Below are 14,473 nucleotides of genomic sequence, written 5' to 3'. Positions count from 1 at the left end.
GCGTTCGCGATTGGTCGGCGGCCGTTAAGGTGGGGCCGTATCTGCTCTTTATGTTAATATCTTGAAGCTTATCCTTCAGCGAGTACGTGCAGCGATCGTACGGAAGCCTCTCGTCAGGAACTTACGTCCGTTTCGTTCTGCTTCGTTAACAGAGTGAAAAAAAAAGAAAACGTGGAATTTTACGCGCAATGATACCGATCAGCACTGTCAGTCGACCGGTCGAAATCGGCCTCCGTCTTACTGGGATATGGCCAAATTCCTCGATTTTCTTCAGACTGCTTTGGACACTGGTGATGGGAACAGGGTTGATCTTCCAGTATCATTATCTTCTGACGCACTTCAGCGCCGAAGAATTGCCGAATCTGATAGACAGTTTAAGCACCACCTTGCCGTACAGTCTCCTCTTCTTTAAGCTGATTGTCCTGTGGGCCAATAACCGGTAATGTGCTACTTATAAATAAAAATTCGTCGTATTTTCATGTTAAATTAATCCTTAAGAATTGAAGATAATAATAATAATATATGAAATACGTTGATTGCCAAGCAAGATTATCTCAAAGTGTCACTAAATTAATGCCTAGTCGGGCTGTCTGAAAAATGTCTTGTGCTGTAAAAATAATGTAAATGTTACGATTTTTTTTTACTTTGCATTAATCAGTAATACAGTGCAGCTATTCAGAAACACTTAATAGTCAGAAACTTCTGTCTTTGATGAAGAGGAAAGAGCTTGGCAATCGACTTCGTCGTTTCCCTTCTCTCGCGAGCTGGAGGAGCGCATTTTTCCGCGAATGTAGATCAGTGTTGCGTCGCGTTGCGAAGTGTTGCATTGCAGAATATTCAACGATCTCCTGACAGCGATGTCCAACGACTGGCGCGAGTATTCCAACATGTACGCCATGATCGACAAGGCGGTCCTCGCGCATCGCTGCTCAAAATTGACCATCGGTGTTTATTCGACGGCGGTGTTGCTTTACAGCACCGCGTCCGTCAACTTTCGCAAGCAGACTGACGACGATTGTCGAGAGTTGCTTATAAAAATGGAACTGCCCTTCGCATTCTGCGAATCGCCAATCTACGAGATTGTGGTGTGCGTGCAATTTGTTCAGTTAATGGCGATCGCCTCCGCCATAGGCATGCTCGACGCATTAATGGTTACGTTGGTGAGTTGCGATCGACAGCGTCTGCAATTTTTCTTGCTGTGTTTCAACGCACTGCAATATTGTTTCTATAATTTTGTAATGCATGAGTAATTCTTAATGACAAAAAGAAGCAATTTCTCTTATTCTTAATAAAAATCCCTCTTATCCTCTCTGTAACGTAAAAATGCGTCGTTATATAGATAAAAAGATATTTCTACTGGAAGATTTAATAGACAAAGATTTTACGATAATAAATATTACAAATATTGTGCATGTAGATATTGTGTATATATACAATAATTCATGAAACTGATCAAATCGATCAATTTCTTTTGAACAGTTCATAGTTGAACGAAGATATCTTTAATAACATCATAGACATTTGATTGTTTATATGTTATGTCGATACTAAAAAAAGCCGATATTGTCGAGACTGAAAGGATTTTTTCATCGATTGCTTTCTTCGATTCAGTTAGTCGTAAATAATTTGTCGCGTAGTATACTTGATGAGTTCTGTGACTTTCAATTTCTATCTTATTAAAAATTCATTTGTTATTGTGATTTAATTTAGCTGTCTAAATTCTGTCAATGCGTAGTGCAAATATAGTAACTATTTATTATTTTTTCCGTTATTGTGTACTTTTATAATATTTTTGTGCTTCACTTCTTCCACATTTACAATGAGATCAATTTCGCAAGAAACAGAAAAAAGAGAAATTGTTAAATAATTGCGTGGCGGCGTCTCTTATAGACTTTTAGCAGTTGAATATAAATGATCTGTAGGAACAATACGTAATATAAGATAAAAATATGCTCAAGATATTATAAAAAAACTCAGAAAGTCAAAAAGAAGAACTTTCCAAAACTGTAAAATGTGGAACGTTTTGTTTTATATATTCGAGTGAAGTAAATAATGTCGTTTAATTGAAGAACAGATTGAATCAAGTCAATAATATTATGCAGAGTCTGATATGAGAGAAAGAGCCAAGATTAAAAAACACTTTGTTGCTTACTGAACAACATGTAAAATTGTGTTTAAAGTTTGATTTAAAGCGATTTGTTTTACTTTTATCAGACCATATAATACATTCCTCTTATATCGTAAACTTATTGTTTTGCGAACTAAAATATTGATTTATTTAATTATTAGAAAATAAATGAATCAGTATTTTAGTTTCTTTAAAGAGTAATAAAAATATCAATGAAAACGAACAAACAATTCCTAGATAAAACTAATCAAAAGCAAAAAAATCAACACAATATTGTATTTGTTATTTAGATCGCGATTTATGCGCGACGTACGAATGTAAAGAAAGCACTGGTTTAAGAAAAAGTAAATTGCACGAAAGATAGCAAAACAGAAGCTAAATGGCACAAAACCCAGACGCAGGTAACACACGTGTCATACGTGAAACGTTCCGAGACAGATTCTCGATCGCTAGGAGTTAGGAGCGATCGATGCCCGCAGGCCGGCGCAGATCTCAATCTTATCCCCTCTTTCGAGTTTATCAGGCTCGCGTCGTTTACGCTTTCGATCTAAAGATCTATGCGCATGCGAACGTAACGTCGGCTCCACATTGGTTTCCATGCTTGGGAGGGGTGGTCCCTCTTTCCCGGTTGCTTCATGTCCCTTTACTCCCCATATTCCTCCCCATATCGCGAGGTGAACAAGACCTTGCAACCACATTTTGCTTCGTTTGAATGGTTTACCGTGGGCCGGCTGGCGTTTCCATTTATTTTGACGACGTTAGTACCTGAAAAAGAGTTTGAAACGGTCAGCGTGGCCATCTGTTTCTCCCTTTTTTAGGCCATGTGCAGGTTTGCATATATTGCAGGTACCTGCGGGACAAATTGTACATCGCACTTTATTTAGCAGAAATTTTTTGTCACAAATAAATAGAAATATGCCGTTTTCGGTCGGGTTGATTTATTATAGCCTAATAATGTTTGTATACACGTTTTATCCTTAAATTACGAGTTGATCATTTGTCTGTCTTGAAACACAGTTAGAAAGTAAATTTAACATACTTAAATCGATAATCGAATTAACTTTTTGACACTTAAAAAGCATCCTTTTAAATCACTATGTAAAAAATTTACTGTAAAAAATATCACTCCAACCAAGGTTCGAACCTGGACCTCCCTTCAATGGTAGATGAATGTCTTTATCAATTCGGCCTTATTTATTTGTGAGAATCACTTATCGGTCAAAATGTTTATACTTATTAACTATTTTTTCTTATTTGATAAATATACACGGAAAGAATGGTCTCCTGGAAAGAATAAAAATATATAAAAATTGGGCCAGATACGTATACAGATCTGAAAATAATGATGTTGGACCATCAAAATAATTACGTTTTTGCTAATTATAGGATTATTAAACATGATGCTAATACTGTAAGTTTTGACATTCTCAAACAACCAGCTTGAGCGTTTAATATAATTATTTAGAGAGAGAAGGTCCAATATAATTATTTTTACATCTGGATTTAGCTTAATATTTACGTATTTTCGCAAAAACCGTTCTTTCTTTCATACATATGCTATATTTTATAGTAATGTCTAAGTTATATAAATGACTAAAGATTGTTTTTATGCAATATTATTGACACAGTCGAAATACTTTTGTTTAGCAGCCATGTAACTGAATAATTATAACGTTTATTTTACTAATAATATACAGATGCTGCACATTGGGGGGCAAATAGACCTTATGCAACAGGAAGTGGAAGGGATTTGCCCTAATAAGGATAACGAATATGATTTACCTTCTGCCATTGTAAGATCCTTAATCAATAAGCATCATAAGATTATCACTTTTTCGGAGAACATCGAGAGTCTTTTCTCTGACATCGCGCTGATGCAATTTTTGTCGAATACGGTGATTATATGTTGCATCGGGTTCCTCATAGTAACCGTGAGTATCCGAGATCTGCAAACGCAAACGTTTTGTTAAAAAAAATTTTGATTTTTAAGTGTCGTACATACTTTGTAATTTTTCCACCGTACTAATTATTGTGCTTTATAAAAGTTATGCATATTATATCTGAAGATGATAAATGACGTGATGCATACACTTGCACATTGCACAGGTACGTGGAACATCTGATCGGAAACAAATGACAATATAAACTTTTAATCTTATTTCTAGACGTACAGTTATTTATATGTTACTTACGATACTTACGGTATTATAAGTTACTTACGTTTTATGTGCTACACATGTTTTTGCTTCGAGCACTTCATATGGTATTCGAAATGGCAGCGGTCTCAGATTCACACACTCATGTTAATTCATTCAAACCCCACGGTAGACACGAATCGCCATTATATACCTCGCCGCAGGCAGAAAGCAAGTAAAAAGATTTCTATGTGAACGTATTGGCATGATTTCGAGCTCTTTGAAGATTCATCTCTCCATCTCGAAAAGCAATAAGTCTGACCGGATATCCTCGATCTCTTTTCTTTTATCCTTCATACAAGGCCCATTGCGACCCTCGCGAGTTGGCAATGTTGGCACGATAGTGGGAGATGACCGCTTGCTGCCCGCGCGTCTGAGATCTCTGCTTTACAGCAAACACGTCGAACTTTCTTTCTGACTCTTTTCTGGACTTGCAGTCATTGGGTACAGATGAAGGCGTCAGGATGTTAGTGAAGACCCTGTTTTTTTACATCGCTATCACTTTGGAAGCGTTTATCTTTTGTTTCGCTGGCGAATATCTGAGTAATAAGGTGAGTACCCCCGAAATCATTTTTGTCAATTTTTTCTTTTTTCGTGTCAGGTTGTTAAAAAAGATCACTACGTTGTGTTATAAAAGATTGGATCGTTTCGGAGAGATTGCTCATGTAAAAATGAAGCACCGCGTCATACGTGACAAGGACAACATCTCGTTTTTCTACATCCACTTTTGTCCACATTCGTATTTTAGAGCAAAACGATCGGCGACGCTGTATATAAATCTGTTTGGTATACTTTCAAGCCTCGAGATTGTCGCATTTTGCTGTTTGTGATAATGAGATCGCAAAGACGGCTGACGATCACTGCGGGAAAATTTATGGATTTATCACTGGAAGGATTCACGAACGTAAGATTTCAATAAATTGATGAAATTGTGGACTTTTCTCATAGCTACATATAAGTTAAGAATAGACATATTGTAATATATATTAGGTGTTTATATTATATCGTTTTTACTATGAAAAGAGAGAATGATAAGAATTATATTTTATACTTTATGTTTAACATCTCATTTATCTTATAATACACGTTTGATCGTGGGATCAAAATTAGCCATTTGCATTTCTTATTTGTATTTCTCATTAAATGTGTGAATATAATGTAAAACAGATTTAATACCATTTTAAACAAAACAATAGTTTTAGGATACAATACAGCTGACCGCATATTATGTGAAAGCAACTTTTGGTATCTCGCACTTTTTTCATGCTATATGTATAATTACTGTTAAGATGATAAATATTATACATAATTTATATTATTCATATCGTTTGCAATGATAGTACTGTTTTATCGATCTATTTGCACAGACTTATTGCACTGATATATTCCATATTACTTAATTTTTCAGAGTTTGAAAGCATCCGCGTCGTACATATCTGTTTTATACGCAATGTATTGATGTCGAAGAAGCTTAGAACTGTGTATACACGCTGTGAGAAAGTCAAAATATTATTTATTTCTTTATATAAATTGATTGTAACAATTTAATAACGCACATCGTGGATACAAAGAAATATAAATTGTTTGCTTTTATTATGATATCGTATAGTTGATCCTGTGACACAGATGAGAGAGAAATCTTATTAATATAGTTATATTATATATGATTTATTATCTCAGAACGTTTTCTCTGCCGTATTTTTACGTTTCTTCAAAGAGCCATTATTCCAGACCCGAGCTTGATCGCTACCATGAAGCATAGGTAGAAAAGCTGTTTTTTACATTATTCAAGTAACCAATTTGTCTCGGAGACATTTTTTACGACAAAATAAGGCAATCATTGTACACATTGTGCGATTATGCGCTCATAATCATCGCTCAATTGTTGCAATTTTAATCCCCTTTGTCCCGTGTAAACCACCAGAACACTTGTTTTCAGTTGGTTGCAATTGATCGGTGATTACTTCTATGGCTACGTTTACTCGGCGACCCTTGCGTGATCAACTTACCGCTCTACAGTCGTTTTAAAATCATACGCAGCCATTGGCATTGTGATCCGACTTTACGACGTTAATAGTCGAATACTCTAAGTTACATTTCGGATAACGCAAGTGTCGAATAATTGTCTGCTAAATCTTATGTGGGTATAAATTGTTATATCGGTATTGGTATACTTTGGTATAAAATGTCACGACGTGATAAAATGACGAGCACTGTTGGTCTTTCGGTGCAAATCGGTTTTCGAATTGTTGGGATTTGGCATATGCGCCGTATATTGTTTCGGGATGTTTGGATACTGACCACTGGCGTAGTGCATACTTTGCCAGTACTAGTGGGTCGTTCCAGAATGCTAGCGTCTTTTCGACGTCTATAGATCTCGATAGATGTCGAATCGACATCTATAAGATGTTAATTCGACGTCTATAGACGTCGGCGTTCCGGCTGGGTTATTCACTTAACCGACGACATGTCGCATCTGATGGACGGTTAAGTGTCACCATGGAATACAGTGTAATAATGTCACTGAAACTGATTATTTTGTGGTCAAATAGCCGGTAAGAGAATATTTCTCACGCAGTCAAAGATGGAAACCGAGTTTATTTGATATAGATCATTCCTGAAAGCCACGATTCTCACAGCAATACTTTTTTTTCTTAAGTTAAGATCTTGCGTCTTCTTCTATCTAATTTTCAACAAAAGTTTTATTTATTTAATAAAATCAAGATATATAATAAAGAAGATGCAGTGTATTTTATTCAAATTTATTTGCGATTGTTTTTAGTTTAGATTGGTTTGTTGATTATATTGTTTATATAACATTGCCATTTTATTGCGATAATATTCAAGTGCAATCGATTTTTACGTAAAGCTATGTTTACCGCTGTATATTTTATATATTTATTATTAAATGTACACTAAAAAATCAGACTTGCTCCCTTCCTGGGAGCCATTCTTTTCCATCTTATTGTGTTCCTATCTTAGTGCGAATTGTTTATCCTTATATACATTTGGATAGAATAAACTACCACAGTATATTTTACAACGTTCTAGCTGCGATGACTGCAGACTGGAGGGAATTTCGCCATTCACAAAATTCAGACAATGACGACTAAGGCAAATCTGTAGTGATGCTTCTCCAACATGATAATCGGGCTTCAGAGGAGCTGCGTTTTTCTATAGTTTTGGCGTGCTCGTATTTCAGACCAATAATTACGACGTCGATGGAATCGAGACGCCCGGCGCCCGTTCGTGAGTTTACATTGAAGCTACAGCTCCCATTCGGATGCAACGAGTCGCCGTGGTACGAGCTCGTTATGTGTCTGGAGTTTCTTCATCAATTGGTATTTTCCGCCATGATCGGTATACTGAACTCTCTGATCGACACGTTATGCGTTAATGAGTGCAATCTGCGAAAGAAAAATTGTTTCTTTATATCTTTAGGCTATATCTATCTAACCAGACGATATTGTGTGACGGCAGTTACTGTATCTTTTACGACACTGTACTTATTTATTAGTAATATGTTTATTTTAGCATATATACTATTGAATGTGAAAGAGAACAATGGATATCCGAACTTCGGATTGTCATATGACACTGATATATTTAGATACAAAAAGAAGACTTTCTTCTTACTTACCTTACTTACTTAATTAGATTTTGTAATATATATAATATTGTAATACGAAAAGATATTTGTAGAATTTTAATCTGAAGAAAGAAACTTAATAACAATTTTTTATGAACATATAAAATATGTATAATTGCTAGCGAATTATACATATTTTATATGTTGATAAAAAATTAAACATTTTAATTTTATTATCTATAACTATTCGCATATTATGCCTAATAGGCGCGCTTCAAAGGAACGGCAGTTAATTTTAAAATCAATTTAAAATCGAACATTTGTTTATATGATTTTTCTTCTTATTTTAAGATTCCAATGATATGAAATATTTCTCACGTGTTACACTTTGTTCTATATAATAATATATATAATTTATACTCTATACCATCCTACAACTTATTTTCGATAGTGTGAAATCTTTTTCCATTTATATTACAAGGTTTTAAAAATGTGTGCTTTCAGATTCTTCATACGAGCGGTCAAATAGATATTTTGTGTGACGCATTGAGGGATGTCCTCTGAAAAGAACCAACGTCTCACTGTTTCTATTATGAAGGAACTTAATCGGCAGGCATTAAAAGATTATTATCTTTTTAGACAAAATTGAAAGAATTTTTTGTTACATAATCCATGTCCTAATCCAATTCTTGTCGAGCACTTTGGTGATCTGCTGCTTAAAGTTTATGAGTGTAACAGTAAGTAATCGATCGTCAAAACTGGAAAGAAATAATGATCTGTGTCTTGCAGCGGTAGCGATCTATACTCCGTTCAACGAGAGATTGAGACTATTGAGACTATTGGTTCTGCGTATAGGCGGGCACAGTGGAGAGAGCGTAGCGCGCTCGTATACGGCACGGTAGTCGGTAGTGTGGAGGAAGGCTTTCTAGGTCTTCCGTGGGGGGAAACCTGCGCGTGACGGACGAGTTTTCGTCCAATCTACTCTCAATCTCTCGTTGAACGGAGTATATATCGCAGTTCTATATTGCAATCAATTCGAATATGATCGATAGCTCGGCATTAATGAAAACTATTGTGTTTTATAGAGACGTTTGTCTTCTGCTTTTACGGGCAGTACCTTAGTACCAAGGTCGGAAGTACATTGAAATCTTTACGCTTGACTTGCATTGTAGAGATGTCAATTTACATACGTGATTCAGTCATACATTGTTTGACGATATTAAATAAATGATAAGTTGTATGGTGATATTAAATGACAATTTTATCATGGAGAATGCATAACTGTTTAATCGAGAAGTTAAATCTTCTTTTTTCTTATAATATGAATGTGTTGCAATACATCCACAATAATAATTATACATGTTATTTAAAAAAAAAAGAAGTCCTGTTTTTACATATTAAGTAATAATTATTAAAATGATTAATACGTATATTGTTTAAATGATAATTAATTTAATTAATACCAATAATTCCGTAATTATTTGGCAAATATATGTATATAGTTTTAAATAATTGAAGCATATGATGTCTTCCGTATGTACTGTACTCATATTACGCTTGAATTGTTGCTTTTTTTATAGTATAAACGAAGTCAATTTAGTCACTTATCTCATTGACAACACAACATTTTTCAGAGCAAAATGATCGGCGATGCGGCGTATAATTCAATCTGATATGACTTCAAACCCAACGAGTTTCGTTCGCAATATGATACTCGTTCTGTTTATGATACTGAGATCACAAAGGAGGCTTACTATTATAACCGGAAAGATTATGGACCTGTCGCTAGAAGGATTTACGAACGTAAGATTCCAACACTGAATTTTCCGTTAATAAAATTCTTATCTTGATATTATACGCTGACTAAAGTAAATCGAGTCTTTGCGGCATAATTTCTTGCTCGAGAGACTTGTTAAAGTTTCACTTTTGGAGCGATTAATGATGGAAAATGGATTCTACAGTTCCGGAATAATTCAGTTTGTCTCAAACAGACTTGGAAAGAAAAGAAATAAATCTATACTAAAAGCTGGTTTGCACTCTCAGAAGGTGACGCTATCTGTTTGGTGGGGTTGTAAGGCAGATTCATTTCGAAAAGTATATACCGTTAACAGTTAGATAATTTGAAAGAAACAATCTACAGGAGAAGCATTCGGGCAATCAGAAGGCCATTGTTTATCACCACGATAACGCTAGACCTTACACTTTGATGTAAACTCAGCGCAAACTTAGACAGCTGAATTGAGATCTTCTATTGCACCTTCATCCTGACATTGCACCATCACTGAAAATTATCACTTCTAGTCATTGCAGAACACTTTGTAATGAAAAAGAAACTTTGATCTTTTGAGGCCTTAAAAAATATATATTTCAAAGTTTTTTGACAAAAAATCGCGCGAAATTGTTTGGTCAATTAAATATTTTTGTATAATATGACAGATGACTTTTAATAAAAAATCGGGTATGAACATTTTGCACTCTAAATACTCTTTAGTACAAAAGAAACGCGAAACGCGTCTACAGAAATATGACCGTACAATATATTGCCCGTCACATTTTCGTTCATTTTTATCTCGATGTTCGTTTTACGTTTTTCAGTATATTTAATGCCTTTCTTGAAAGAGCCATTATTCTAGAACCGCGCTCGCTCCTGCGCAGATCGTAAGTAGAAAAGCCGTCTCTTGCATTTTTCAAGCAACTAATTTGTCCCATCTGCGACATTTTTTTTACGATAGAATAAGACAGCCATTACGCGCTGCGGTCGCAATCATTTCTCGATTGTTGCAATTTTAATCCCCTCTGTTCCATGCAAATTGCCGTAACTTTTGTTTCCAGTTGGTCGCAATTGATCGGTGATTACCTCGCTGCGTTTAGTCAGCGACCCTTGCGTGATCAACTTGCCGCTCTAGAGTCGTTTTAAAATCATACGCAGCCTTTTGGTATTAACCCGTGACTTTACGACGTTAGCAGGTACCGAAAAGTACCTTGAGTTACATTTTCGCAGATATAATAACGCAAATGTCGAAATTCTGGTCAAATTTTACGTAGCAGTGGATACAAATTGGTATAACGGTATATAGGTATAAAATTGTAAGATGTTACAACGCGATAGAATGACGGGTATAAGCACAGCTATTTCTCTTTCGGTGCAAATCGGTCTTCGAATTATCGGATTTTGGCCTAATACGCCATGCGCGCTGTTGTTTCGGTGCCTTTGGATATTGACCATCGGCGTAGTGCAGACTTATCAGTACTGGTGGCTCGTTATCCACTTCAGAACTGACGACATGTCGTACTTGATGGAAAGTTTAAGTGTCACCATCGAGTATACCGTGATGTCTCTGAAACTGATTATTTTATGGTTTAATACTCGGTAAGAGAACATTTCTCACGCAGTTGAAGATAGAAATTGAGTTTTTTTAAATATAAATCGTTCCTGAAAGCCACGATTCTTACAGCAATCTTACATCTTTCTCTACCTATTTTTCAATAATGGTCTCAATTTTCAATAATGAAAGAAGAAACAATGAATTTATATGATCCAAACTTAAATCTGTCTGTCTTTAGTCTTGTTACTCAGTTTAGAAAATACAAATATCGCCATCTTGCAATAATACTTAAGTACAGTCGAAAGATAAAGCTATATTTACTAATATTTTAATTCAATTTTATACATACATATTACTATATTTATCGTTCAATGTACCTTGAAAGATGAGGCCTGCTTCCTTCCCAAAACCCATCCATCTTATTGTGTTCCCATCTTAGTGTGAATTGTTTATCCAATACACCCAGATAGAGTAAACTGCCGCAGTATATTTTACGACGCTCTAGCTGCGATGGCTGCAGACTGGAAGAAAGCCACCAACGACGAAATGCACATCATGACGAGCAAGACGAACTTGTCGCGACGCATCTCTAACGTGATCATCGGGCTTCATTCAGCAGCGGCATGTTGTTTCGGCATCGAGGTACTTGCATCCCATACCGATGATTACGATGCCGACGGAATCGAGACGCCTGTTCGCGCGTTTACGCTGCAACTGCAGCTCCCAATGCAGTGTAACGAATCGCCGCTGTACGAGCTCGTTATGTGTCTGGAATTCCTTCATCAACTGGCATCTTCCACTGTAACCGGCGTACTTAATTCTCTGCTCGTTACGTTAGTGAGTGCGATCTATAAAAGAAGAATTTTCTCTCGATATCTTTAAGCTAAATCTACTAGGCGATGTCGCATAATGGCAATTAGTTTTCATGAGACACTGTATTTTTATCTGTTAGCAATATGCTATGTATATACTGCTAAAGATGACAATATTCGAAATAGTCGATTATCATGACACTGATACTTCTTCCATTTTTTTTTATTGAAAAAGAAGACATTTTTCTAATTTTTTTTAGATTTTGTAATATATTCATATTGTAACATATGGAAATATATTCAGAATAATCTTAATCTATATAAAGAAAGGACTTTAAAACACTAATATTCTTTGTCAGTATGTAAAATATAATTGCTAGCGAATTATCCAGAGTTTGTATATGTATATTAATTTTATAATCTATAGCTTCTCGTACTTTTAATAATTAGGCTCACACAGACGGCTGTAATATTGTAAAATAAATTCAAAATGGACATTATCCCTCTGAATTTTTTTCTTGTTTTAAGGTTTTTTTTAAACCATGAAACATCTCATGTTACACTTTGTCCTGTGTAATAATATACATAATTTATTTTATATACCAATAGTTAGCAACTGTTACATTTGATGAGGGTAAAATATTTTTTTATTTATATTACGTGATTTTATAGAATGTACGTTTTTTCAGATTCTTCATACGAGTGGTCAAATAGAGATTTTGTGTGACGCATTGAGGGATATATGTCCCGTGAAGAACAATGAACAGCTAAGTTTCTCTATGAAGGCATTGATCGGCAAGCATCAGAGGATCATCATCTTTTCGAATAAAATCGAAAGAATCTTCTCTTATATAGCGCTAATTCAATTCTTGTCGAGCACATTACTGACCTGTTGCGTAGGATTCACGGTCATAACGGTATGTAATCCCTCGTCAAAGTGCGCAAGAAACGATTTGTGTTTTGCAGCAGTTAGTGATTTATATTGCAATTCGATGTTGCAGTCGATCAATACGATGCAAGACTCGGATACAATCGATAGCGCGGCATTAATAAAAGCTATAGTGTTTTACGTGGCTGCTGCGGTAGAGGCGTTTACCTTCTGCTATTGCGGAGAATATCTCAGTGCCAAGGTCGGAACAATGAGGTCTTTACTCTTGAGTCACTGTAGAAACGTCAATTTATGCGATTCGGCCATACATTGTGTGTTAATTTAAAAAAAAAATGCAATTGTATTTTCGTCATGAAGAACGCAACTATTGAAACGAGAAGTTACATATTCTTTTTCCATTTCTTTTTAATGTGAACAAATAATTAAAAGATTTTTTGTTTTTAATGTAAATGTGTTGCAATACACCGACAATAATTATATGAGTTTGTATAATACAATATTGTGTCATATACGAGTTTCTTTAGAAAAGAAGCCCTGTTTTTATGCAAAAAATTACAATTTTTTAAATAATCATTACTTATATTATTTTAATCATAATTATTTAGATTAATGTCAATGATACAATACCGTAATTACTTGGTGAGAAAGCATGATAATTCAAGTATATGATAACTTCTGTATAATGAAACTCCGTCTGAACTGTTATTTCTTTTATAGTATAAACGAAGTTTTTATGTCAATTTACTCATTTATCATATTGATAGCACGCCATTTTTGCGACATTCTTCTTTAGAGCAAAATGATCGGCGACGCGGCGTACAAATCAATCTGGTACGACTTTAAACCTGATGAGAGCAAGTTCGTTCTACTTATAATATTGAGATCACAAAGAAGGCTTACCATTACCGCCGGAAAGATCATGGACCTGTCGTTAGAGGGATTCACGAGCGTAAGATTTCAGCACTAAATTTTTTGTTAATAAAATTCTGCTCTTGATGGGTCAACACTTAATTTATTAATTTATTGGGTCAACACTATTTAATTTATTAACGGACATTATTGCAAATGATCACGATTCACTTTAATCACTAAGAGATTTTATAAAACTTTTAATTGACATGTTTTTATAAAAAAATTTGATTTATATTTATACACTTATTTATTTATGAATTTATATTTTCTTGTTTTTTTTTTTAAATTATATTATTATTTGATATAATTTTTCTAGATTTTAAAGGCCTCTGTTTCGTACATATCAGTATTGCACGCAATGTATTGAAGTTTGAGGACCAGCCATCGTGTCTAGACGGCCATTACGTGGTGCTAAAGATATTATGACTTTTCTATCGGTTCTTGTCGATATCTGTGATGAGCCGATAATATTTATGCAAATTATATGTAGATGTAATGTATCAATTTACCTTCCGCAGTTGATAATAAAGTATTTAGGTTTTCATGATTGCTATTTGCATATATATTTAAATCTATATATTTTCTTTTACATTTCGATATAAAAAAAGTAATTCTTTTGTAT

The 14,473-nt window shown here is 34.8% G+C and overlaps 2 protein-coding genes across 8 annotated transcripts; both read left to right on the top strand.

Annotated features, from left to right (window-relative positions):
* Nucleotides 1-187: 187 nt before the first annotated feature.
* Nucleotides 188-10,832, top strand: LOC139819085 (odorant receptor 13a-like). Of its 5 annotated transcripts, XM_071788287.1 has the most exons (7): nt 188-439; nt 833-1,160; nt 3,826-4,059; nt 4,761-4,874; nt 5,072-5,227; nt 5,520-5,568; nt 5,732-10,832. In XM_071788287.1, exons 1-6 carry the CDS (start codon nt 189-191, stop codon nt 5,523-5,525), a joined length of 1,089 nt encoding a protein of 362 aa, XP_071644388.1. In that variant the 5' UTR covers nt 188; the 3' UTR covers nt 5,526-5,568; nt 5,732-10,832. The 5 variants fall into 5 exon arrangements, with proteins under 5 accessions (XP_071644388.1, XP_071644366.1, XP_071644375.1 ...); XM_071788265.1 differs by lacking the exon at nt 5,520-5,568 and having other exon boundaries at nt 8,417-10,832; XM_071788274.1 differs by lacking the exon at nt 5,520-5,568.
* On the top strand, nt 8,349-14,398 carry LOC139818814 (odorant receptor 10-like). Of its 3 annotated transcripts, none has more exons than XM_071787794.1 (7): nt 8,349-8,649; nt 8,998-11,282; nt 11,724-12,075; nt 12,740-12,967; nt 13,052-13,180; nt 13,733-13,888; nt 14,168-14,398. In XM_071787794.1, exons 2-7 carry the CDS (start codon nt 11,005-11,007, stop codon nt 14,216-14,218), a joined length of 1,194 nt encoding a protein of 397 aa, XP_071643895.1. In that variant the 5' UTR covers nt 8,349-8,649; nt 8,998-11,004; the 3' UTR covers nt 14,219-14,398. The 3 variants fall into 3 exon arrangements, with proteins under 3 accessions (XP_071643895.1, XP_071643904.1, XP_071643885.1); XM_071787784.1 differs by lacking the exon at nt 8,349-8,649 and having other exon boundaries at nt 9,626-9,715; nt 9,956-11,282; XM_071787803.1 differs by lacking the exons at nt 8,349-8,649; nt 14,168-14,398 and having other exon boundaries at nt 9,360-11,282; nt 13,052-13,194; nt 13,733-13,871.
* The last annotated feature ends 75 nt before the right edge of the window (nt 14,399-14,473 follow it).

Source organism: Temnothorax longispinosus, chromosome 1, assembly GCF_030848805.1.
Source record: "Temnothorax longispinosus isolate EJ_2023e chromosome 1, Tlon_JGU_v1, whole genome shotgun sequence".
Lineage (NCBI taxonomy): Eukaryota > Metazoa > Arthropoda > Insecta > Hymenoptera > Formicidae > Temnothorax > Temnothorax longispinosus.
Note: the sequence above shows the minus strand (reverse complement) of the source record. Positions and strands in the feature narration are given on the sequence as shown.

Coding starts and splice junctions, on each gene's coding strand:
- LOC139819085 (XM_071788265.1), top strand. CDS start 189: ATGATACCGATCAGCACTGTCAGTCGACCGGTCGAAATCGGCCTCCGT. Junction 440..832: donor GTCCTGTGGGCCAATAACCG/GTAATGTGCTAC, acceptor GTTGCATTGCAG/AATATTCAACGATCTCCTGA. Junction 1,161..3,825: donor ACGCATTAATGGTTACGTTG/GTGAGTTGCGAT, acceptor AATAATATACAG/ATGCTGCACATTGGGGGGCA.
- LOC139818814 (XM_071787794.1), top strand. CDS start 11,005: ATGTTACAACGCGATAGAATGACGGGTATAAGCACAGCTATTTCTCTT. Junction 13,181..13,732: donor GAGAATATCTCAGTGCCAAG/GTCGGAACAATG, acceptor ATTCTTCTTTAG/AGCAAAATGATCGGCGACGC. Junction 13,889..14,167: donor CGTTAGAGGGATTCACGAGC/GTAAGATTTCAG, acceptor TAATTTTTCTAG/ATTTTAAAGGCCTCTGTTTC.